A 26,732-nucleotide genomic window follows, 5' to 3' on the forward strand; every position below is an offset into this window, starting at 1 on the left:
TATTTTGTGTAAATTTGTGTATTTTTTGTGTTTGTTTTGTTTATTGTGTCTCTAAAGTGTATTTTGTGTATTTTTGTGCTTATTGTTTATTTTTGTATATTTTTTGGTGTTATTTTTGTGTAGTACTGTGTACTTTGTGCGTAATTGTGTATTTTGTGTCTGTTAATGTGTAATTTGTGCATATTTGTATGTATTTTGTGTGTTTTTGGAAATACTTTTATTTGTCTGTAAATTTTTTTCACTATTTGTCTATTTTGGTGGTTTTATTCAGTAGGTTTATGTGTAATTTCTGTGTATTTCTGCATATTTAATGTGTATTTTGTATATTTAATGTGTATTTTTGTGTATTTAATGTGTATTTTTGTGTATTTAATGTGTATATTTTATGTATTTATTGTGGAGTTCTGCGTATTCATTGTGTATTTTGTGTATTTTCAGGACGAGGCTCTGGACAGAGACGTGGATTTCTGGGTTTCGGTGTGTTCTCACTTCGATGTGGGCGATCAGCTGACTTCTCTCATCAACATCCTGAACTTCCTGCTGCAGCTTCCAGATGACAAAGACGACGGTGAGACGATGAGGAGGAACCATGAAACCAACTTCTCTGCTGAGAAGATCCACAGACTCCTCAGAGCGTTAAGTAATCCAGATGTTTGGTCTCCTTCCAGCTCCGGTGAAGCGTCCGGCCGGCCGGCGAGGAGCCCAGAAGAAGAAGGAGGGTGAGGAGGAGAAGCTGGAGGACCTGATCTTCAGTCTGGAGGCCCACAGCGGCAAAGAGCTGCGACACTTCAAGTTCCTCAACGTGTCCTTCATGGCCCAGCTGCTGGGGTCCACCAGCTTCATCAGGAAGGTCAGACCATGAAGAAACCTGGAGAAACATCTAAACACTTGATCTTTAATCCTCTGATCTTTAATCCTCTGATCATTAATCCTCTGATGAATCTTCTCCAGGTTGCTGAAGGAGGCGATGACGTCGATGCGACTCTTCAGCCGCTGCAGCAGAAGTGAGTTCAGATCAGAGAAGATCATCTGAAGGTGATAGAGGAGATCAGTAAACATGTTGTTGTTGTTTGTTTGTTTGTTTCCAGGCTGCTGGAGGAGATCCTCCGTTACATCCACAGCGTCGCTCGCTGTGTGGAGGAGAACTCTGATAAACCCACAGCCAAGTTCTGGAGAGTTCTGCTCAACAAGACCTATGATGTTCTGGACAAGGTTGGAGTTTATTAAAACGTTTTAACTCACCGTTGGTTCATTTTAACTCACCAGTGTTTCCTCTAGGATGGTTCAGTTCCAGATGACTAAATGTTGCAGTGTTTCCTCCAGGGTTTTTTTCAGCAGACAGCAGGCTCTACGGGAGCCATGGCAACGTAAACAAATGACACTTGACGGCAGATTTTCCTTTGACAACCTATTTATTGAATGGCCAGTTGAAAATAGCTTTTTAAAGGCTGAATGTAAAAATTAAAAATAAAATAAATAAAATATTTGAACAAGCTCATCTGAAAACGCAGTCAGCTGTTACATCATGGTGTGTAGATATTAGCTTAATGCTATCAATAATTTACTCACGTTAGCGACACTGAGTTGGCACCGGGCCCAATTAACTGAAGCTACCGATATGCTACGTAGCGTTAGCTGGACATCAATGTTTAGTGAATGTCTGTTTAACTTATGAAATATATTATGAGTTATCTTAAGCTAATAACTTTTCTCCAGTAAGTCGCTGCCCTATTTTCCAAGACGATACTCCTCTGACTCTCTGACCTGCTGCCTGGATGCTTGAAGTCACGTCACTTTCAAGGCCGCGCTCTCGCTTATAATTAACGTCGTATTAACCCGACGTATCAAAGAGTAGATACTGAGCAGGATAGTTATCTGTAGTGTACCTTAGTACTCGTGAGAACCAGACACAGTGCAAGACTCTGCTGTGAAGGTGGAGACATGCAGCGGTGGAGGATTTGCAACAATAACAAAAAAAAAGAAATTTGAAGGAGCGGCGGCTAGGATTTAGGAATGATGGGCCGCCGTTGCTGAATGAACAGAGGAAACACTGCTCACTGTTGGTTCTTTTTAACTCGCCCTTAGTTCGTTTTTAGACAGTTAGGATGAGTTTCTGGTCATTTCAAACAAGTTTCTTACAAGATTGTTGTGGTGAAGTTTAGAATAATTAAATCGTAAATCGCTGTCACTTTGGACGAATTTAGAGCCATTCTGAGCAATTTTCTTCAATTATTTTGACAATTTTTATTCACAGTGGACATTTTTTTGTCTCGCTTTTGTCATTTTGTGTCTCGTTTTTGTTGTTTTGTGTCTCAGTTTGTCATTTTGTGTCTCATTTTTGTTGTTTTGTGTATCAGTTTGTCATTTTGGGTCTCATTTTTGTCTTTCATGTCTTTTCTTTCTCAATGTGTCTCGATTTGTCTTTTTTTGTCTCATTTTTGTTATTTTGTGTCTCATTTTTGTCGGTTTTGTCATTTTGTGTCTTGTTTTTATCGTTTTGTGTCTTGTTTTTGTTGTTTTGTGTCTCATTTTTGTCTTTTATGTCTCGCTTTTGTCGTTTTGTGTCTCCTTTTTGTCGTTTTGTCTCGTTTTTATTGTTTTGTCTGATTTTTGTCGTTTTGTGTGTCGTTTTTATCGTTTTTGTGATTTCATGGCTTGTTTTTCGTTTTATGCTCATTTTTGTCATTTTATGTCTCGTTTTTGTCATTTTGTATCTCATTTTTATTGTTTTTGTCATTTCATGTCTCATTTTGGTCATTTTTTTATTCTCGTGTTTGGCGTTTCGTGTCTTGTTTTCATCTTTTTGTGTCTCTGTGGTGGTTTTATCTTCTCATCCTGTAGATGCTTTTCTATCATGTTTCCAGACTTTTCCTCTCTGCTCTGCTCTTCATCAGTAGAAAGATGTTTCATCAAGCTGAATGGATCTCCAACGACCTCTGTTCACTATTTATTCATGAACTGTATTTAAACTGACACCTGCTGCAGTGTGAAGTGCTTCCTTGTTCTCACCTGTCCGTCTCCGTCCAGGTGAACGCTCTGCTGCCCACTGACACCTTCATCACAGTGACCAGGGGGCTGATGGGTAACGAGCTGCCGTCGGTCCGGAGGAAAGCCATGGAGCTGCTGAACAACAAGCTGCAGCAGCGAACGCAGTGGGAGGAGCCTCAGGTAAGCCCAGCACACACCTGTACAGGTGAACGGCTGATACAATACAAACACAGGTTCTATTTCTGTGGACTTTATTGAAAACAATCAACACAAAATCCAAAAATTAATCAGAAAAACCAGGAAAAGAGACTCTTACTGAACGAACGGACGCAAAAAATAAACTGAACGTACAAAAACACATCATTCAATTACGTAAAATTCTAAATTAATCCTCACTATTTCTAAAGTTCCTCCCAGGTGAGACTTTATTACTATATATATATATATATATATATATATATATATATATATATATATATATATTTTCACATACGAGGAGTCTGACCTGGTGTTTTAGTGCAAAACTGTGATGTATAATAAAATGTAATAAAGTAAAATACAAATAAAATAATTATCCAACAAGAAAGTTACATTAATACATTAAATAAATAAATCTGTCAATTAAATTAAGAATTAAAAAATCCTGTAAAATCTCAATTAAAATAATATTAAAATAAGTTAAATTAATAAAATAAAGTTAAATAAAAAGAAAAAGTAACTATAAAGTTAAATTTTAAAAAATCAAATGAAACTCAATAAAGTTAAGAAAATGTATTCAATCATATGAAATAAAACAAAGCAATTTATTAAATTAAATAAATTAAAATGTCCTTTAGAAATGTAAACTAAAATACATCCAATAAAGTCACATTAATTAAATAAACCGGTCAAATTAATAAATTATAATTCTATTAAATAATTAAAATATCCTGTAAGTTAAAATAATATTAAAATATATTTAAATTAATAAAAATAAAGAAAAGTTAAATAAGAGAAAACAGATCCCATGAAGTGAAATAAAAATAAAATCAATTCGTTATTAATATAATATAATTAATTAAATAAAATAAAACAAAGTGAAAGAGAAATAATTTAAGTAAACTAAAATATCGTTCAGAGATGTAAAATAAAATATTTCCAAATAAAATTAATTTGATTAACTAAATCTGTCAAATACAATTAAATTAAATGAAATAATTAAAAAAAAACATATTCTGTAAAATGTCAATTAAAATAAAATAAAATTTGTTAAATAAATAAAATAATTTTGGATAAAAGAGGAAAAGATCTCATAAAGTTAAATAAAGATAAAATCAAGTTAATAATAGAATATAATTAATTATTAATTAAATAGAACAAAGGAAAATAAAAAGAATATAAATAAAATAAAATATCCTTTAGACGGGCGCTCGTATAGCTCAACGCGTTGAGCAGGTGACCCATGTACAGGGGCTGGTCCCCAACGCAGCTGCCCCGGGTTCGATTCCCGCTCGCGGCCCTTTGCTGCATGTCTTCCCCCGACTCTTCTCCCGTTTCCTGTTTCTCTCTCACTGCACCTGTCCAATAAAGCCAATAAAAGGCTAAAAAAAAAAAAAAAAAGATATCCTTTAGAAATACAAGATAAACCTAAATCAATTAAAGCGCCTCTTGTCCATCTCCAGGTGTCGGCTCTCCTGCAGCTGACCTCCGACCTGCTGAGCATTGTGGGTAGTGGTCATGTGACCGAGGGGGCGGAGCTCGCCATCAACCGGCAGACGGCGCTCTACAGCCTGAAGCTGCTCTGCCGCTGCTTTGGCTCCGCCCACCAGGAGGCATTCGTCCCCGTCCTACAGCAGGCGGTGCAGGTCGTCACGGTGACAGACGAGGACAGGAACGTGATGGGCAGCGCTCTGCTCTGCGTCGCCGAGGTGGTCGGCACGCTGAAGACGCTCGCCATCCCGCAGCTGCCCAGGTCGGCCAATCAGCAGCCTGGATTTAAAACCAGCTCACCTCGTTTAGAGTTAATTAAAACAGCTCACCTGTGTGATGTCATCATTTAGATTTAATTAATTAAAACTCACCTGTGTGATGTCATCTCTGTGCTGCAGGTTGATGCCGGCCGTTCTGCACGTGCTCAGTGACAGGAAGGAGCTCCTGAGCAGCGAGATTTACCTGCTGAGCGTCGTCACGGCGATGCAGAGAGTCATGGAGACGCTGCCGCACTTCATCAGCCCCTACCTGCAGGACACCATCATACAGGTAAATATATAGAAACAGGTAAATATATAGACACAGATAAAGTCTCTTGATTTTAATATTTTATTTTAAATATTTATTATATTTATTTGACTGACTCATTTCATTGATGAAACTTTATTTTAATATATTTTATTTAACTTTAATTTGTTTCTATTTTATTTTATTTCATTAGTTTAATATATTTGATTTATTTTCAGATTTTTTTTTAACCTCACTTTATTTTATTGAATGAATTTCATTTTTATTTTATTTTATTTTTTACATTTTTACAGGATACTTTTAAAAGTTTTTGCTAATTTATTGAATTAAATTTTTTATTATTATTTATTTTATTTAATATTATTATTATTATTATTATTATTATTATTATTATTATTATGTTTGACTGATTAATTTAGTTAATGTAGGTTTATTTAATATATTTTATTTTATATTTTTAAAGGAAATTTTGTTCCTTTGTTTTCTTTAATTCTTACTTTATTCTATTAAATTAAATATTTTATAAACGAGACCTTTTTGAATTTCACTTATTTTTTTAAATGTTACTTCATGGAATTTTATTCCTCTTTTACTTAACCTTATTTATTTTATTTTTTTTAACCTTTATTTTACTATTATTTTAATTTACCTTTATTACAGGATATTTTATTTTGCTTTGTTTCTTTTCATATTTTTGAACTAAACCTTATTTATTTTAAACTTTTTTAAAACTTTATTTAATTATTTTTTATCTGTATTTTACTGTTATTTTATTTAACATTTTTTTACAGGATATTTTACTTAATTAACTTGTTTGGTTTTACGTTTTTTAACTGAATAAGTTTTTAATGAATATTTTGTTTTACTTTATTTTCTTTCATTCTTACTTTATTCTATTCAGTTATTATATATTTTTTATTTAACTTTATTTAATTAATTGTTTTTACCTTTATTTTACTGTTATTTTATTTTATACTTTTGAAAAATATTTTATTTTACTCTATTTTCTTTCATTCTTACTTTATTCTAGTAAATGAAAGATTCTATGAACGGAACCTTATTTAATTTATTTTATTGGATTTGTTTTCTTTTATTTAACTTTATGCATTAATTTCCATTTTTTACAGGAGATTTTATTTTAATTATTTCATTTCAGTTTAACTGAATAAGTTTTTAAGGGATGTTTATTTTACTTTATTCTTTTTAATTCTTACTTTATTGTATTAAATTATTATCAAATTATTTTTACCTGTATTTTACTGTTATTTTAATTTACATTTTTTTCCAGGATATTTTATTTCTTTTATTTCATTTCATTTTTGTTTATTTAACTGAATAAGTTTTTAATGGATATTTGATTTTACTTCATTTAACTTAAATAATTGATTTTTCCTTCATTTTATTTTTTCCACTTATTAATATATTGTTATTTAATTATTACATTATTTTCTTAAAATTTGAGTTGATTTATTTTAGAAAATGAACATTTTCTTGATGTATCTACGTTTCCCATCATGCATCTGTTCTCTTACCTGCTTACCTCTTCAGGTGTGTCGTCTGACTCAGCTGCTCCAGTCTTCCTCCTCCTCCTCCTCCTCCTCCTCCTCTTCGACCAATCAGCTGTCGGCTCGTCTGGCCTCCCTGAGGAGCTCCATCGCCACCCTGCTGCCCCCCAGGGTCCTACTGCCGTCCCTCAGCCGCTTCTACAGCAACCTGCTGGTCGACAGGAAGGTCAGACGGCTTTAAGATATTTATAATATTTAATAGTTCAGCTTTATGGCGACAGAAAACATCCAGAGAAGAAGTTCAAGTCGTAGAATCAGTTTCAGCTTCAGTACATCTTTCTTCTTCTTCTTCTTCTTATTATTATTATTATTATTTCCACTGAGTTTGTTTCCTCTTTCTTCAGTCATAAAACACTTTTCAACCAGAAAAAACTCCAACATGCAATTAAACTGTAAAATTCTTCCAATGCAGTCAAGAGTTTCATAAGAAAGCATTTGAAAAATCGAGAATAAATTTACAAAAATATAAATAAATCCAGAAATGAGAATGAAATCAGTTTGAAAATGTCTGTTTTTGTTTATTTTACTTTTTAAATTTTTACTTTGTGTTATTATTTTAAATAATGATAAATTAATTTCATGTGACTATTCTATTTGACTCGTTTATTTAATAAATTTAACTTTTATTTCAGTTCTTTACTATTTATTATTACTGTTATATTTAGCATTTTTACAAGATATTATTTTCATAGTTTTAGTTAAACCGTTCAATTATTACAGTGCAAATCAAATGTTTTATGATAAATCAGTAAAAAAAAATTTTAAAAAGAGTAAAAAAAGAAACCAAATCAAATGCCTTTATTGTCATTGCACATATGTACAACGAAATTTTGAATGCCTCTCCTTTTGAAATAAAGCCAGAAATGAGAATTAAATTGAATCAAATTACAAGTCACTTTGTTTATTTTACTTTAATTATTTAAATTTTGCTTAGTTTAATTGATTATGTATATTTTATAAACTTGACTTCATTTTATTTAATGAATTCACTTTTTTTTGATTGAACAGTTTTTACAGGTTATGCTATTTTAATTATTTTGCAGCGTAATTATTAGAGTGCAAATTAAAAGTTTCCAGATTAATCAGTTTTAAAAAAAAACAAGAAGCAAATAAAAAATTAATGAATAAAAAATAAGAAGAAAGAAGCCAATAATGCAGATAACAGCAGCACAGAATTGTCTTTTATTATTTTAATTCTTTCAGTTTTAATCCTATTTTATTTCATTAATTATTTCTTTAACTTTATTTTAGATTTAATTTATTTTAATTAATTTTTATTGTATATTTTTTATTTTGGTTCTTTTAGTTAGTTTAATTATTACTGTGCAGATTAAAAGTTTTACGATTAATCACTGAAAACAAATAAAAAAATAGCTGAATACAAATATGAAGAAAACCTGAAATGAGGAAAACATCAGCAGTAGAAATATTTAGATTTTTATTTTGCTTCATTTTATTTGATGTTTGGTTTTAGATCTTCTAGAGCTTCCCTAATTTCAGGTTTTATTTGGTCATAAATATGATCAGTTGGTAAATTCTCCTCTTAAAGCTGATGTTGAGCTGAAAGTGAAGAACTTTCAGCCCTAATGAAGTTAAACTTCTGCTGCTGTTTCCTGCAGGAGCAGCTGGTGGCGCTGATGAGCATCCTGAAGGAGCACATCGGTCACATGGACAGAGAGCAGCTCAACGTCCACCAATCAGAGCTCACCTCCTTCTTCCTCACCGCTCTGAACTTCCGCTGCCAGCATCCTCAGGTAGGAGTAATCTGTACTGAGTAGAAGTACTCAGTTACTCCGGTCATCCAATCAGCTGACAGTTTCTGTTGTCTTCAGCTGGACCTCCAGAAAACGTCTCGGATCGAAGGCTGCGTCATCGACTGTCTTATCGCCATGGTGATGAAACTGTCCGAGATCACCTTCAGGCCGCTGTTCTTCAAGGTAACGCCGACCAGGAGTCTGTGATGTCATCACATACATACATCACATGCTAACATCACAGGCTAACGGAATATGCTAACATCACATGCTAACGTCACACACTAGTGTAACAAACTACCATCACATGCCAACATTATTACAGGTGAATGTCACACACTAACGTCACATATTTACATCACTCCTTAACGTTACATATTAATGTCACACGCTAACATCACATGGTAATGTCACATATGTACTTCACATGCTAACATCACACACTAACGTCACATTAACATCACATGCTAATGTCACATATATAGAATACATGATAACGTCACATGCTAACATCATATATTAAAGTCACTAACATTTCATGCTAATGTCACATATATATGTCACATGCTAACGTCATATATTAATGTCACACTAACATTTCGTGCTAATGTCACATATATATGTCACACGATAACGTCACACGCTAACGTAACATATTAATGTCACACACTAACATTTCATGCTAATGTCACACACTAACGTCACACATTAACGTCATACACTAGCATCACACCCTAACATAATATGCTAAAATCGCATGCCAACATTACAGGCTAATGTCACACTAGCGTCATATGCTAATGTCACACACTAACATGACATGCTATCATCACACTCTAGCGTTACATATTTACATCACACGCTAGCATTACATATTAATGTTACATGCTAACATCACATATTAATGTCACACACTAACAGCACACGCTAACATCACATGCTGACATCGCATGCTAACAACACAGGCTAATATCACATGCTAACATCACAAGCTAACATCACACGTTAACATCACAGATAAACATTACATGCTAATATCACATACTAATATCATGCTAATGTCACACGCTAACATCACATGCTAACACCACATGCTAATATGACACGCGAACATCACATATTAACCTCACACGCCAACATCACATGCTAACGTGTGCCTGTCTGTCCTCAGCTGCTGGACTGGAGTAAATCTGACAGCTCCGACCGCCTGCTGACGTTCGTCCGTCTGTCCGACGGCGTCGCCGAACGTCTCAAAGGAATCTTCGTTCTGTTTGCTGGAAACCTGGTGACGCCATTTTCAGAGCTGCTGAGACGAAGCAACAGCGGTCAGATTATTATTTACTTTCTGTTATTTATCAGTTATTTCTGGACACTTAGTCAACTTTTTTCATATGCTTTATAGATGAGCTGCTGTTTGCTTCAGATCTCGCTGAAGAGAAAACTTCTCTGCTCCTTGATTTGGTCCTCGACTGCCTCCAGAAGATCTTCCTCTACGACACACAGCGGTTCCTGAGCCGAGAACGAGCCGAAGCTCTGCTGAAGCCGCTGGTCGATCAGGTGAGTCAATATGGAGGACGTCCTGCAGTGAGGATGCGGCCCTGCTGTGGGCGGGGCCTGTTGGCTGACTCTGCTCACTGATTGGTTCCTGTGTGTGCAGCTGGAGAACCAGGTGGGGGGGCAGCAGGTGTACCAGCAGAGGGTCTCCCAGCACCTGGTGCCCTGTCTGGGGCAGTTCGCTGTAGCGCTGGCCGATGACTCCCAGTGGAAAACCCTCAACTACCAGATCCTGATGAAGACCAGACACCCAGACAGCAAGGTCAGCTCACCTGGACACACCTGGACTCACCTGAACACTCTCCTGGACACACACCTAAACATAAACATACACACCTGAACCTGTATACACACACCTCAACACATACCTGAGTTCACCTAAACACACACCTCAAAACACCTGGACACACACCTGGACTCACCTGAACACTCACCTGGAAACACACTTGGACAGACGTGAACACGCACCTGAACATGTCTGCACACACCTGAGTTCACCTGGACATGTGAACTCACCTGTACAGTCCTACACACACCTGAAAACACCTGAATACACACCTGGACTCACCTGAACACTCTCCTGGACACACACCTAAACATAAACATACACACCTGAACCTGTATACACACACCTCAACACATACCTGAGTTCACCTAAACACACACCTCAAAACACCTGGACACACACCTGGACTCACCTGAACACTCACCTGGAAACACACTTGGACAGACGTGAACACGCACCTGAACATGTCTGCACACACCTGAGTTCACCTGGACATGTGAACTCACCTGTACAGTCCTACACACACCTGAAAACACCTGAATACACACCTGGGCTCACCTTAACACACACACGAATGCACACCTACATACATGAACACATACCTGAACACACCTGCAGACTAAATCCAGACCATAATGTTCACGTAAAGCGTTTGTTTTATCTATAAATGAATAAAATCAATGAACCAATTTCATGAAAAAACTAAAGCTGCAAATTATTCTGGTAGAAACATCCTCGTTTTAATCACGTCTCCATTTACTGATTGTTATTTTATTGATTATTACATGAAGTCCTGTTGATTTAATTTTGGACACTTTGGGATTCCGTAGAATTTAACTCTTTCTAAGATTGATTGATTGATTGATTATTGATGGATTGATTGATTATTGATCATTGATTCCCTCCTCCTCCTGTTCAGGTGCGTTTCTCGTCCCTGCTGATGCTGATGGAGTTGGCGTCCAAACTGAAGGAAAACTACGTGGTTCTGCTGCCGGAGACCATCCCCTTCCTGGCTGAGCTCATGGAGGGTGAGGAGGCGTACAGTTAGCCGCTACATTAGCCGCTACATGAGCCTAAACAGGATATAGTTAGCCGCTACATTAGCCTAAACATCATATAATTAGCTGCTACATTAGCCTAGACAGGATATAGTTAGCCGCTGCATTAGCCCTACATTAGCCTAAACAGTATATAGTTAGCTGCGACGTTAGCCGATACATTAGCTTAAACAGGATATAGTTAGCCACTACATTAGCCTAAACAGTATATAGTTAGCAGCTACATTAACCTAAACAGGATATAGTTAACCGCTACATTAGCCTAAACAGGATATAGTTAGCCGCTACATTAGCCTAAACAGGATATAGTTAGCTGCTACATTAGCCAAACAAGATGTAGTTAGCCGCTACATTAGCCTAAACAGTATATAGTTAGCTACTATGTTAGCCGCAACATTAGCCATTACATTAGCCTAAATAGGATATAGTTAGCTGCTACGTTTGCCGTTACATTAGCCTAAATAGGATATAGTTAGCCGCTACATTAGCCCTACATTAGCCTAAACAGTATATAGTTAGCTGCGACGTTAGCCGATACATTAGCTTAAACAGGATATAGTTAGCCACTACATTAGCCTAAACAGTATATAGTTAGCAGCTACATTAGCCTAAACAGGATATAGTTAACCGCTGCATTAGCCCTACATTAGCCTAAACAGTATATAGTTAGCTGCGACGTTAGCCGATACATTAGCTTAAACAGGATATAGTTAACCGCTGCATTAGCCCTACATTAGCCTAAACAGTATATAGTTAGCTGCGACGTTAGCCGATACATTAGCTTAAACAGGATATAGTTAGCCACTACATTAGCCTAAACAGTATATAGTTAGCAGCTACATTAGCCTAAACAGGATATAGTTAACTGCTACATTAGCCTGAACAGGATATAATTAGCCACTACATTAGCCTAAACAGGATATAATTAGCCACTACATTAGCCTGAACAGGATATAATTAGCCACTACATTAGCCTAAACAGGATATAATTAGCCACTACATTAGCCTGAACAGGATATAATTAGCCACTACATTAGCCTAAACAGGATATAATTAGCCACTACATTAGCCTGAACAGGATATAATTAGCCACTACATTAGCCTAAACAGGATATAATTAGCCGCTACATTAGCCTGAACAGGATATAATTAGCCACTACAATAGCCTAAACAGGATATAATTAGCCGCTACATTAGCCTGAACGGGATATAATTAGCCACTACATTAGCCTGAACAGGATATAATTAGCTGCTGCATTAGCCTAAACAGGATATAGTTAGCCGCTACATGAGCCTAAACGGGATATAATTAGCCACTACATTAGCCTAAACAGTATATAGTTAGCAGCTACATTAGCCTAAACAGGATATAGTTAACCGCTACATTAGCCTAAACAGTATATAGTTAGCAGCTACATTAGCCTAAACAGGATATAATTAGCCGCTACATTAGCCACTACATTAGCTTAAGTAGGATGGTGTTAGCAAACCTTAGCTGTTTCTGAGGTTTGTTAGTCAGAGCTACAGGTGTGTTACAGGTTATACATGTGTGTTAGCAGTGTGTATCAGAAGTGTGTGTTTGTTTTGCAGATGAGTGTGAGGAGGTTGAACAGCAGGTGCAGAAGGTGGTCCAGGAGATGGAGAACATTCTGGGAGAACCTCTGCAGAGCTACTTCTAACACACACCACATACAAAATACACAACTTTATACACAGCCTATACACACACAGCAGGTTGGAGGTTAACAGGAAGTGACTCTGATTCTGTTTTGTTTCTGATGTAAGAAAGAAATGTTGGACTAAAAACTGTCTCTGCTCTGATTGGAGGAAATGTTCTGCACATGCTCAGTAGGTCAGAAATGAAAGTGAAGCGTTTAGTTTAGGTTGTTCTAATAAACTGGTTTCATTTTGTCACAAAAAGCTGCAGTTTGTCGCCTTTTTCAGCATGAAAACTGGAAGAATTAGAACTTTTAAAAAGCTTATTAGTGATTCACTTTCATGTCTGTATATATATAATCCCTGGCAGACATTATGGAATCACCAGTCTTGGATGACGTTCATTCAGTTGTTTAATTTAGTAGAAAAAAAGTAGATCACAGACATGAAACAAAACTAAAGTCATTTAAAATGGCAACTTTCTGGCTTTAAGAAACACTAAAAGAAATCAAGAAAAAAATTGTGGTAGTCAATAACAATTGCTTTTTTAGATCAAGCAGAGGGAAAAATTATGGAATCGTGAAACACAAACACTCCAACGCAGCACTAGTGCTTTGTTGCTCCACCTTTGGCTTTTCTAACAGCTTCAGTCTCTGAGGACTGAACGAGTGACAAACAGAAACTCCTCATCAATCTGGCTCCAACTTTCTCTGATTGCTGCCTTGTCATGGATCATTTTCTTCCGTTTCCACCACAGATTTTCAGTTGGATTGAGATCGGGACTGTTTGCAGGCCGTGACATTGACCTGATGTGTCTTTCTTCAAGGAAAGTTTTCACAGTTTTTGCTCTATGGCTCTGACCCCTACACTGGGCGTAGCAGGAGGCAAAAGGAGACTTTGTACTTCGAGGCTGAATTGCTGCAAATGCCGAGCTCGCAGTGACGGCTGTTGCAGAGGAGGAAGTGGTCTCTACCCCAGCTGATGGCATGAATGACGACCTTGATGAGAGGAACATGGAACCTGACAACATGGATGGAAAGCTGAGGCTCACACAGCCAACTTACATGAGGAAAGAAGTGTTCGCCCCAAGGACAGAGCGCATCACAAGCCTTTGTTTCATGGTTTCCAAGGTGACCACAGAGGACACTGGCTACTACAGGAAACACAAGAGGCCATGAGTCCAACTCACCGACCACTATTCTAGCGTGCAACACAAATAGGTAATGCTAATCTGCAACCTATTACTGAGAAATCCCTTGATCGCTTAGACAAAGTCGAGCTCAGTACAAAATACAGACAGCTGGCTGGTGACGTTCTTCAAAATTCCCGTGCAGACAGGGCAGGTCCTGTGCTGTCAGAGCAGGAACGAGAACAACACAGGTCATTATAAGATAAGGTAACTTCCAGTAATCTAATTGCTCTCTTGAATAGACAAAATGAAATTACGTCTATGCTTCTCAAACAGAAATGTTTACATTGCCACCTAAAAGTCTTACTGTCTTTGATGGTGACATCCTGCAGTTTAGGTCATTCATGGCTTCCTTTGAACACAACTTTGAAATGAAAACAGACACGATTGTATTTCCTTGAGCAATATACAAAGAGTCAAGCTAGAGACCTAGTAAAAAGTTGCCAACACATGGATGGAGACCAAGGCTATCAGAGCCAAGTGCTTGTTGCATGAACATTTTGGCAATGAAGATAAAATTTCCACTGCTTCCATTGAAAAAGCCCTCAGCTGAACTACCATAAAGCCTGAGGATCCAGAGGCCTTGAATGAGTATGTTCTGTATTTGTAATGCTATGGCAAAGATTGATTACATGAATGAATTAGATGTAACCTTTAGCTTGAAAGCCATTGTCATGAAATTCCCCCTCAAGCTGCGGGATAAATGGTGGACCACAGCTCAAGAGAAACTGGACGGCAACAGTAAGATTACATTCGCAGATCTGGTACAGTTCATTGAGAAACAGGCAAAGATATGTTCCAACTCAATATTTGGAGATATACAAGAGTCAGTTTCAAACAGGAATAAAAGGTGCAAGTAAGCCCATGTCTAGGCCCAAGCTCAATTATGCAACCAATGTGACAACACTAAGGATTCCTGTGGCTCCAAATGTGAACAACAGCAATGTTAAACCCTCAGGCCTCTGCTGTGATGGTGCTCACAGTCTGGAGCACTGCTCTGGCTTCAAGAAGAAAACACACAGGGACAAGATGAACCTTTTAAAGGTAAAGGGCATATAAGTAAAGTCTGCAAAGGACGTCTGTCATGCAACATCTGCAGCAGAATGCATCCTAGTGTGCTTCACATCAACTTTCAGGTCAAAGGTGAGGCCTCCAAGTCAACAGAGCCGGCACAGAACATGAGAGAGGTGTCATCCAGTGTTTGTAGGCATAATGGGGCCGGCAACTGCAAATGTGCCTTGTCAATCTTACCTGTTCCAGTGAAGTCTGTCAAAAGAAACAGGATCATTCAAACATGTGCTCTTCTCAATCCAGCCAGTTCAGCAACATTCTGCACAGAAGCTGAACCTGGAAGGGAAGCAACAACTGTGTTGCTGAGAACAATGTCACAGGAAAAGCCTGTCAAGCACGTTAGTGTCAGGTCTAGAGGTGAGTGAACTCAAAGGCAACAGATTCATTCCCTTACCTGAGGTCTGGTCTACACTCAAAGGTCTATGCCAATGACAAAAGATAATATTCTACCACAGGAGGATTTAAAGGCATATATATATATGTATGTATGTATGTATGTATGTATGTATGTATGTATGTATGTATGTATGTATGTATGTATGTATGTATGTATGTGTATGTATATGTATAAATATATGTATGTGTGTACCTATGTAGAGATGGAGATAGAGATGTGTATATAACACGTAATTTAGATGAACTTTAACTTCATTTTTAATTTCTTAAGTTACTTTAAGTTTTATTTCAATTTATTTGATAAATTGTTAATTTTTGAAATATATTTTATTATATTTGTATTTTATGTGAACATTTTAATTTGTCAACCTAAATTTATTAGTTAAATTTATCATATTTTGTCATGAATTTATTGGTTTTAATTATAGTTTTAAAGGGAATTTATTGTATTTTCATGTCATAAATTTGGCTGTCAAAATTCAAACTTTGTATTTGAATTCTTTAGATTTTTTTATTTAAAAAGTTTTTTTTTTCAGAATTTTTTTTATCATGTTCAGACTATCTTCTTTTTTTAAAAAAAGTTTGATTTGATTATAATTTTACGGAGTACTGCATAATATTTACTTTTTAAATAATTTTTGATTATCAGATTTATTTGATAACATCATTTTAAATTTACATGTAAAAACGTGAAACTTGTGATGGTTATTTCTTTATGAATAAATTGGATTTTGTCATTTTTAATTTTTTACTTCATAAGGTTTATAAGGTCGTTCGTCATTTGTACTTATTTTTTAACTCTGAAAGTCAAACCTTTGATATACTACAAATATTTTTATTAGTTTTCCTTTTTTTTCTGTGTTTGACTATTTTGGCAGCAGCGGGCTTCCATACCGGAGACTCCCGTTGGACTTATTTTAATAAATATTGATAAACAATAAATGAAACCTGAATTAAACATTTAAAAATGATCCGGTAAATTACGGGTTCCAGTGAGCTGCTGTTTCTGTTTAAACCGAACATTTTAGGTTTTTATTTATTTATTCAGTGTAAGTTAACACACAGACTGTTATTATATCTATATTAATATTGATATTAATATTAATGTTTATATTTGCTTCTCTACAGTCTGTGGTTAAACGTTAAATCGTTTCGTCACGCGGAGCCTCCTCCCGGTGGCCCGCTGACGTCACGGGCGGCTTTTTAGGAGGCTCGCGCCGCCCGGTCGGTCAGTGACATCATGCGGAGGCTGAAGGAGCTCGCGCTGCCTCTGAGGAGGAGCCTTCATCGTCATCATCGTCCTCCTCCTCAGAGATCAGCGGGAATCATCGGAGCCGCGTTCTGGAGAGGACAGGTGAGGGCGCGCGCGTCTGTGCTGTGCGCGTCTGTGCGTGTGCGCGCGCGCGTGTGCGTGTGCGTGGGTGTGTGTGAACCTGTGATGTTCTTCAGTCCAGGTTGGGGGTCCATGAAGGTCCAGACCGGATCAGATCTTCAGGACTGTTGGAGCGACTGAAGCAACAAGGTGAGTCTGAACAAGTAATGGAGTACTTCTACTCGAGTACTCTGCTTACTTGTTCTTTTATGCTACTTCTACTCGAGTACTCTGCTTACTTGTTCTTTTATGCTACTTCTACTCGAGTGCTCTGCTTGCGGCCAAGTGTTCAAATAGCACTGTGTCAATGTGTTTGCCATTGATTGGGCTCGTCCCTGAGGACTCGGTGTAATTTGTTTTGAATGTGTAGATGTGGGCTTCGTGCAATATAATCATGTGTAATAGTGTTTAAGGATCATGAGCGATGGTGATAATGGGATATGTGCAATAGTGTTAGAAGGGACATGCACAGGGTAATTATATGTAATGTAGATGGGGATATGTGCAATAGTGATTGAGAGAAATGTGCAATATTATCTCGTGCAATAGTGGCAATGGGAAATGTGCAATACAATTATATGTATTAGTGTCAGAGGGGTATATGTAGTGGAATCTTATGTTATAGTGACAGAGGGATAAGTGTAGTATAGCAATGTGCAATAATGTAGAGGGATATGTGCAATAGCAACAAAGAGATATTTGCAATATAATCATGTGTAAATGTTAATTAGTTAGTGCTTGGTAGCTGCCTTGGTCTCCCAGCTTTTGTCTGTTATGTCCACTAAGTGTTATCATTTGTTTGTTTTTCTTTTTTGTATGTCTTTGTTCAGTTATGGTTTTATGTTATTATCTTTGATCTGCCAATGGGACTTGAGATGGAAATAAGCCGTATGGCTACAATCTCTCGTATTTACATGGAAATGTAACTTAATATGAACTGTCCCATTTTAAAAATAAATAAATGAATGAATAAATGAATGAATCAATGAGTACTCTACTTACTTGCACTTTTAAACTACTTTAACTCAAGTGCTCTGCTTACTTGTGCTTTTAAACTTTTATTCAAGTACTCTACTTCCTTATACTTTTCAACTTCTACTCGAGTACTCTACTTACTTGTACTTTCAAACTTTTACTCTAGTACTCTGCTTAGTTGTACTTTTAAACTTTTACTCGAGTACTCACTTACTTGTACTTTTCAACTTTTACTCGAGTACTCTACTTATTTGTACTTTTCAACTACTTTTATTCGAGTAGTCTACTTACTAGTACTTTTCAACTACTTTTACTCGAGTACTTCCTTCTCAGAAATATTCTTTTTCATGTCTTTGGACTTATTTTGGTTCTTGAACGTGTAAACAGAGAGGATGCTGGGAGTTCCGACGTCAAGGTAACCAGAAAGACTTTATGGCATTGCTATGGTTTCAGGCTGTGCAGTGAAAGATTATGGGAACCTGGTGTTTGACGACGTGGACGAATCGTCTGTGGGTCTGTTGAAGAGCGTAGCAGCGGTGGGCGGAGCCAACCGGAGGCTGTCGGAGGCAATGAAGGCGGTGAAGATGGACGGACACACAGCCGTGATGCTGGGAGGAGACCACAGGTGACAGAAAATACAGATTTATTAGAAATATTCAACACGTTCAACAGTCTGAGGAGGAAATTCAACTGAAAATCTCCAGATTGGAGCAAATCAATCACAATAAACACTTTTATTACAGTTTAGTGACACTGTTGGAGAAGAAAGTTCTGAAAATATACAATCTTCTGATGTTTTCTTAGTCGAAACAACATTTTCATAATTTCTGTTTTCTATATTTCTGTTAAATATTTCGGTTTAAACCAATAATACTTCAACAGGATGTACTTCAAACTTGTAAAGTACTTCAGTAAATATACTTCATTCTAATGTGACAGGTTGAGTTTATCTGGAGTATGTAATGTACTACAGTCAGTGAACGCATCACTGTTAATACCCAGTAAACATCCAGGAAACATTCAGGGAACATTCAGCACACATTCAGGGAACATCCAGAAAACATTCAGGGAACAGTCAGGGAACATCCAGGAAACATTCAGGTAACAGTCAGAAAACATTCAGGGAACATTCAGGAAACATTCAGGGAACAGTCAAGAAACAGTCAGGGAGCATTTGGAGAACATTCAGAAAACATCCAGGGAACATTCAGAGAATATCCAGAAAACATTCCGGGAACAATCAGGGACCCTCCAGCAAACATTCAGGGAACATCCAGCCAAAATTCAAGAAACATTCGGGGAAAAGTCAAGGAACACCAGGAAACATTCAGGGAACAGTCAGGGAACATCCAGGGAACATCCAAGAAAACACCCAAGAAACACTCTGGGAACATCCAGAGAACATTCAGGAATTATTCAGGAAACATTCAGGGAACATTCAAGAAACATTCAGGGAACATTCAGGGAACCCCCTCTCTGAAGGTTCAGCAGTCACCATCAGGGAACCTTCACTGTTTACTGGTTCACTGAAAAATCAAAGGTTCTTTTTCACTGGTTTTATGAGCAAACAAACTGTAATCCCCAGAGAACCTTCAGGGAATCTTCAGGGAACATTTAGGGAATGTTCCCTGAATGTTATGGTTTGCTAGTTCCTTGAACAGACAAACTGACTCTAAGCAAACACTAAAACCTTCGTTAGATAATAAATTCAAGCTCTTTGTTCTCCGTCGTCTCCTCAGTTTGGCGATTGGTTCCATTCACGGTCATTCTGCCGCCGTCGGCGAGCTGAGCGTCGTCTGGGTTGATGCCCATGCCGACATCAACACGCCGCTGACCACATACACGGGGAACTTCCACGGCCAACCGATGTCCTTCCTCCTCCACGAGCTGCACTCCAAGGTGATCTATCAGTGATGAATCAGTGATGAATCAGTGATTGATCAGTGATCAACACTGTATCAAAAACCTGTGCTCCACCTCTCCAGGTTCCAGTTTTACCAAACTTCTCCTGGGTGAAGCCTTGTCTGTCAGCCAAAGATCTCGTCTACATCGGCCTAAGAGACGTGGACCCGGCAGAGCAGTAAGTACCAAGTCCACATCCACCACAGACTCCAGATCCACCTATAGTACAGATCCATCACAGACTCCAGATCTACCACATAGTACAGATCCATCACAGACTCCAGATCCACCACATAGTCCAGATCTACAGTCAGAACCCAAGTCCCAACCAGATCCACCACCAGATTCCACATCCACTTCAACTGTACCAAAGTCCAGATCAACCAACGGAGCAAAGATAAATGACCCAGGTCTAGATCCACTACCAAAGTCCAGACTCACTCTGAGTCCAAATCCACATTAATCACAACCCAGTCGAGATCGACCCTCTTAGACCACATCCACAACACGAGTCCAGATCGACCTAGATTCTATCCTAACTTAGATCCTATTCCTGAGTTTGAATCCGCTACCCTAATCCAGATTCTTTTAGATTCTACCCGACTTCACATCCACTACCTGAGTCCAAAGCCCCTTGGGTTCTACTTCAGTCCAGTTCTACTACTAGAGTCCAAGGCATCTTAGATTTTACTTGAATCCATATCTGGCTAGCTTCTACTCGAGTCCAGCTCCACAACTAAAGACCAGGCTCACTCAGTCCAAATCCACTCAGATTCTGCTAAGACATAGACCCACAACAAGAGTCCACTTTGCTACCTAAATCCACATCCACTTAAATTGTACCTAAGTTCCGATCCACTCCAGAGTCCAGATCCACTTAGATTCTACTAGAGTCCATATCCTCTGTCTGAAGCCACTTAGATTCTACATACCTCAGTACAGTTCCATTTCTGGATTCCAGATCTTCTTAGATTCTACCTGAAACCAGATCTCCTGAGATCCTTCTTAGGTCCAAATCTACTTACATTCTACCAAAGTCCAAACCCACTTCCCGAGTACAAATCCGCAACTGGACTCCAGATTCCCTCACAATCTGGATTCCATGGTCCACATCCACTTAGATTGTACCCAGGTCCAGATCCATTAGCAGTAAAGTTCCAATACCCGAGTCCACAGCCACTTAGATTCTACCCAGGTCTGGATCTGCTTAGATTCTTACCTTAAATCCACTAACTGAGTCCACTTCCACTACCTGAGTCTAGATGCACTTAGGTTCTAAGTTTAACTGTTGATCAGGTTCTCAGGAGGCCTCGATGTTTCCGACTAAACTCATTTTTAACATCTGATGTAAATTATGTTGTAGTTGTTTTGGTGTTAATGACCTTCTATCGTTTCTGTGCTCAGTTACATCCTGAAGATGCTGGGTGTGAAGGTGTTCTCCATATCGGAGGTGGATCGGCTCGGAGTCGCCAGAGTCATGGAGGAAACATGTGACTACCTCACCACCAGGTAACCTCGACCTCCTGCTAACACCCTGCAGCAGCAACAACAGCGTTTACAAACTTCATGTTTCCAGTTTAAATGGTGCTGGTTTCTGTGGAAGCTGCATTTATATGTTAACAACATCCGGTTGGATCAATGAGACACTCGTTTACATGGAAACAAAACATGAAACCCTTAAATCCCCATGGCAACGGCAATAATCCATTTATTGAATATCCAGTAGATTCTAAAGGGGGCTCCAGGACTGCACTAAATTACCTGATAAGCAGTGTCACCAGTTTACAGGATGTTCCGGTTTAACTTCTTAACTCTTCTATAAAAGTCTACATATAACACCATCCTGACATCCCCCCACCAACACCTGAGTCACATGACCAGAAACACCTGGAACGCCCCACCAGGTACTTAGAACTTAGGAACCCTCTTAGATAAAACATCTTCAAGAACCAAAAACAAGCCCAGCTGCCTCCTAGTGAAGCGCTGAGGATCATCAGAAGGTACACTTAGAAGCTGTTCCAGAGCTTTCAGTTCATGGCACAACCTTCATTAGCAACCAGCGGTTTTTACATTTCCATGGCAATGGGGGAAACTTGTCGTACGATCAGAAGCTCCACAGCAGCTACTAACTGGACGCAGTGGGAGTCGGATTAAAGATGTGGTTCATGGTTTTACCAGAGGGAAGAAGCCCGTTCACCTGAGCTACGACATAGACGCCATCGACCCGTCTGTTACCCCGGCAACTGGGACACCTGTAGTGGGAGGACTCACCTACAGAGAGGGAGTCTACATCACCGAACACCTGAGCCAGACAGGTAGGACTCAATAACACACAGACCGACATGATCCTTCAGAACCTCAGACTGACATTTATTTAAGGTGGTTTTTAGTCTGTTCGTGGTCGTTTTATTGGTTCCTTTGTGTCATTTTGTGTGTCTCTTATTGTTTTGCATCTATTTGTGTTTGTTTGGTGTCTCGTTGAAGGTGTGTTGGATCTTGTTGCTTCACATTGTGATCATTTTGTTTCTTTTCAAGGTAATTCCTTGCCTGAGGTTGCTTTGTGTCTTTCTTTGGACACTTTGCGTCGTATTACGATCGTTGTACTTTACATTGCAACTGTTTTGGGTCTTGCTTCTTGGTTCTTGTGCATTTTGTTGATCATTTTGTGTCTCTCTGTGGTTGTTTTGTGTCCTTTTTTGGTTCTTTTGTCTCCATTTGTGGTCATTGTGAACTGCTTGTTTCGATTTGTGGTCATTTTGTGTCTCTGTGGTTATTTTGCCTTTTTTGTGATAATGAGCTTTAAAACCACATAGAAACATAAAACAGTCACAAACTTAAACTTGTTTGTAAACTGATTTTAAGACGAAAGTTAGAAAATTGACCGTTTTATTACTGCAGACTTTGATTACCTTTCCCTAACCTTCCCACGTTCTCGTCCTCCAGGTCTTCTGTCGGCGGTGGACCTGGTGGAGGTGAATCCTCAGCTGGGGAAAACAGAAGCAGATGTTCAGTCTACAGTCAACACGGCCGTCGATCTGCTGCTCGGCTGCTTCAGACGTCTGCGTGAAGGAAACCATCCGACAGATTACACCCTACCCGAGCCTTAACGGAACCGACGCTGGGATCTCCAACTGCATCGATAGACACCTGAACATCTCACTGATCAAAACAGAAACTAAATGGAAAATCAGATTTTAGTGTGACCCCTCTGTGAACATCTGTAACATGATGACGTTACTGAATGTTCATCAAACTACCTTAAACCAAAGAAACGCAACTGTGATGACCCTGTATCGTCACACTTAAAAGCACAATTTATCTAATTTATGTTGATGAATCTGCTACACAGATTATTATTATTATTATTATTATTATTATGAATTATTTAATGTATGAAATGAAAAAAGTTTTTAAAAGTCTTTCCTTCTTCTGTAATTGATTGTTTCGTACCATATAAAGCCACAGTTACTTTAAATAGACATGCAGAAACTTAAAATGACCAGAAAGAGACTTAAACTGACACCGAAGAGACCTAACACTAGCAAAGTGACTCAAAACAACCAGAGTCTTAAAATGACCACAAAGAGACTAGAAAATACCAGAAAGAGACTTAGGCTACCAAAGAGACTCAAAATAGTCTCAACATGATCACAAAGAGGCCTACAACTACCACAGACTCCAAAAAGAGACTCTAAAAGACACTGGAGAGACTCAAAACTACCACTGAGACTTGAAACTAGCAGAGAGACTCGAAAACACTTAAAAAAAACACTAGATGTCAACCAAGAGACATAAAATGACCACAAAGAAGCTTGAAACTACCAAAGAGACTCGAAATCATCACAAAAAGTCCAGAAACAATCACCAATGGACTTGAAACAACAAGAGTCAAAAAACTATCAGAGACAACCAAAACAGATTTGAAATGATAAAAAAAAGACTTAAAACAACCAAAAACAGACTTGTAATGACTACAAAGAAGATTGAACTGAAACCAGAGATACTCAGAACTACCATAGCGACTTCAAATGACCACAGAGAACCTCAAAGTAACCAAAAGGGTTAATGTTAGACTTTAAATGACGACAAACTGACATGAGAGAGACTTAAAACTACCACAGAGACTCAAAAGAACCACAAAGAATCAAAATAACCAACAAGAGACTTATAACGGCTATAAACAGACTTCAAAAAGACCTTATAGAGACTAGGAACAACACCAAAGAGTCTAGAAGGAAGCACATGGAGGTGTTTGGTACAGCAGTGTGCAGCGATGAAGAACGGTTGAGTGTAAACTCTGTAAAATAACTGAAAGTTGTTGCTGAGTGTTAACCAGCTTCACAGTGAAGAGTTTAGCTCTAAAGTCTCAGTTGTGTCTGTCTGCAGCATGTTGTTCATTAACCGTTGAAACATCACCGCTGTGGAACGTTCTAACCTACTGATCAATCATCTGCTGCTGGAGCTGGTCGGCTCTTTACATCTGTAGAAACACTTAAACGGCAAAGAACATTACAGACGTGAACCAGCTGACCAGACATGTTAGACTGCAGAAGACTGAATGAACACAGATGAAAAATTAACACAAACACACAAAGCAATCAGAGACACACAAAAGAAAAACAAACACAATAATCACAGACGGAAACTGACCACAAACAAGAAAAAAATCACAAAACAACTACAAAGAGACATGAAATGACGACAAAGAGACACAGAACAACCACAAAATGACACAAAACAACAACAGACACAAAACAACTACAGACATAAAACTAAAACAGAGACACAAAGCAACCAAAAATACAAACAAAACAACCACAGAGACATAAAAAGACAGAGAAACAAAATGACCACAAAGAGACACAAAACGACCACAAAGAGACACAAAAGGACCACAAAGAGACACGAAACAACCACAGAGACAAACAAAACAACCACAAAGAGACACAAAACAACCGCAAAGAGACACAAAACAACAAGAAAGACACACAAAACACCCACAAAGAGACAGGAAACAACCACAAAGAGACACAATGAACACAAACCCGTGAAGTCGCCATCGTCAGTTTTTCCCTCCAACAAAAACAGACGAAGACTTTTTGTCGTGTTTCTGTCGACACTTCATTCTCATTAGAAACTTCTTTTACATCGACTTGTGCTCTTCACATTTATTACCAGACAAAGTGCAGCGACAGTACAAAGACAAACAGCATCAGTGGGAGTGATGAAGGACTCACCTGGAAACACCTGCTGCAGGTGGACAACATTCATAGAAACCAGTTTAACACAATATTCCTGCTCAGAACCACAAACTCAGCCTGGTTTCATCAACACGAGAATCCTGCATTTATTTAACAGCATCTGTCCTTAAACCCCAGAAGGGTCTGAAATTAAAACTCTCTGAAAGTGAAACTAAATGAACTGCGTGGCGTCTGTAACCACGGTAACAGAGATGGAGGCAGACAGGATGGAGCCCAGTGTGGAGTTTAAAGGGTTAAAGCAGAGATCAGAGCAGGTCTGGGGAAGAAACAGGAAGTGGGCGGAGCCTGTGTTTGGCGTCTGTTTGAGGAGTGAACGACCTCTGGGCTGAAAACGAACCGACACGCCGGATTGGTGGAATAAAGAGGCAGAACCGGGCGAGTTACATAGACGGAGAGAGAGAGAGTTCAGTTTCCATTTGAAAACAGAAAAGAGTCGATTTTCTCTCTTCTGGGTGAAAAATCTGGAGCTGCGACACGAAGACGATTCAAAACTGAACTCTGGTTGTTGCTGCAGAGGCCAGTCATGTTGGTGTTCTGGGAATTTCGCTATTTTCACCCTTAAAACCAACATTTGGAGCCATTTTAAGGTTCGGCATCTCCAGAAATCAAACCACTGCAGATCCAGGGATTGAATGGATCATGAGGAGGACAAATCTTTACATTTCTGACCTTCAAAATGAAAATAAAGTGCAGAATTCTCCTTTTTACCTCCACAAAGTTCCTTTAAGAGTGCATGGAAGCATCCATGGATTCTACTAAAACTAGTCTTTGACTCAAACAAAAGGTTCAAAATAACCCAAAACTTGAACAAACTGAATCAAAAACATCTAAAATAAGAGAAAGAAGCAGAAGTTTGGGGTCAGTTCGTGTCATTTCGGAGAACAGAGTTTATTGTTTTTTGGGATCCAAAACTAAGTTCTGTCAAATATTTTGGCTGAATTTGGAGAATTTCATGTTTTCAAACCTGAAAATTTTTGTATTTTCCCTCTCAAAAAACACCTGATAAGCTATTTTAATGGCTGAATATCTCCAGAAATTAAACTCCTACAGCCATGAAACTTGGCGAGAACTCAGACAGAATAGTTTCATCAGATCAGAACAACTGAATGGATCTAACAGAGGATGGATTTCTTTATTACTGACCTTAAAAATAGGGGGGAAAAGTGCAAACTGTTCAACCCAGACTGGCCTGATGTCTCTATAAAGTTCCTGTAAGTGTATATCTATGGATGGATCCATATTTCTACTAAAACACAGTCTTTGGTCGACATTTGACCAACTTTAGAGGCTCTAACATCAGTAGAATCTGATGTGAAGAAAGTTTGACCAGACAAGGTTCCAGTTTTTAGATGTTTGGACTTCAAACTTATTTGGACTTCAAAATATGGCAATATGTCCAAAAACTTGGGCAAATTTCTCGCAATTTGCTTAGAATGACTCCAGACCTTTGCAGAATGACTCAACATCTTTCCAGAATGACTTGAAACT

General features: G+C 38.2%; 2 protein-coding genes across 4 annotated transcripts in view; both read left to right on the top strand.

Moving 5' to 3' along the window:
- Positions 1-13,342, top strand: part of heatr1 (HEAT repeat containing 1) — a 30,937-nt gene extending 17,595 nt beyond the window's left edge. For 2 of the 3 annotated variants that reach the window (XM_055004844.1, XM_055004845.1), the window contains exons 31-45: positions 439-568; positions 669-850; positions 952-1,004; positions 1,089-1,212; positions 3,028-3,168; positions 4,650-4,939; positions 5,076-5,226; positions 6,754-6,936; positions 8,390-8,524; positions 8,603-8,707; positions 9,696-9,849; positions 9,927-10,081; positions 10,182-10,340; positions 11,284-11,392; positions 13,013-13,342. In XM_055004844.1, the coding sequence (XP_054860819.1) occupies positions 439-568; positions 669-850; positions 952-1,004; positions 1,089-1,212; positions 3,028-3,168; positions 4,650-4,939; positions 5,076-5,226; positions 6,754-6,936; positions 8,390-8,524; positions 8,603-8,707; positions 9,696-9,849; positions 9,927-10,081; positions 10,182-10,340; positions 11,284-11,392; positions 13,013-13,101 (2,160 nt within the window). In that variant the 3' untranslated portion in view covers positions 13,102-13,342. The remainder of the gene's footprint in view (positions 1-438; positions 569-668; positions 851-951; positions 1,005-1,088; positions 1,213-3,027; positions 3,169-4,649; positions 4,940-5,075; positions 5,227-6,753; positions 6,937-8,389; positions 8,525-8,602; positions 8,708-9,695; positions 9,850-9,926; positions 10,082-10,181; positions 10,341-11,283; positions 11,393-13,012) is intronic. The other variant, XM_055004846.1, reaches the window with a different exon arrangement.
- A 3,589-nt stretch (positions 13,343-16,931) lies between these two features.
- On the top strand, positions 16,932-23,402 carry arg1 (arginase 1). Its single transcript, XM_023292231.3, has 8 exons — positions 16,932-17,088; positions 17,184-17,256; positions 18,535-18,706; positions 19,821-19,980; positions 20,067-20,161; positions 21,388-21,492; positions 22,162-22,298; positions 22,927-23,402. The coding sequence occupies exons 1-8, from the start codon at positions 16,975-16,977 to the stop codon at positions 23,088-23,090; spliced, it is 1,020 nt and encodes a 339-aa protein (XP_023147999.1). The 5' UTR covers positions 16,932-16,974; the 3' UTR covers positions 23,091-23,402.
- Positions 23,403-26,732: the final 3,330 nt, after the last annotated feature.

The sequence above is a fragment of the Amphiprion ocellaris genome, chromosome 18 (genome assembly GCF_022539595.1).
Source record: "Amphiprion ocellaris isolate individual 3 ecotype Okinawa chromosome 18, ASM2253959v1, whole genome shotgun sequence".
NCBI classification, from domain to species: domain Eukaryota; kingdom Metazoa; phylum Chordata; class Actinopteri; family Pomacentridae; genus Amphiprion; species Amphiprion ocellaris.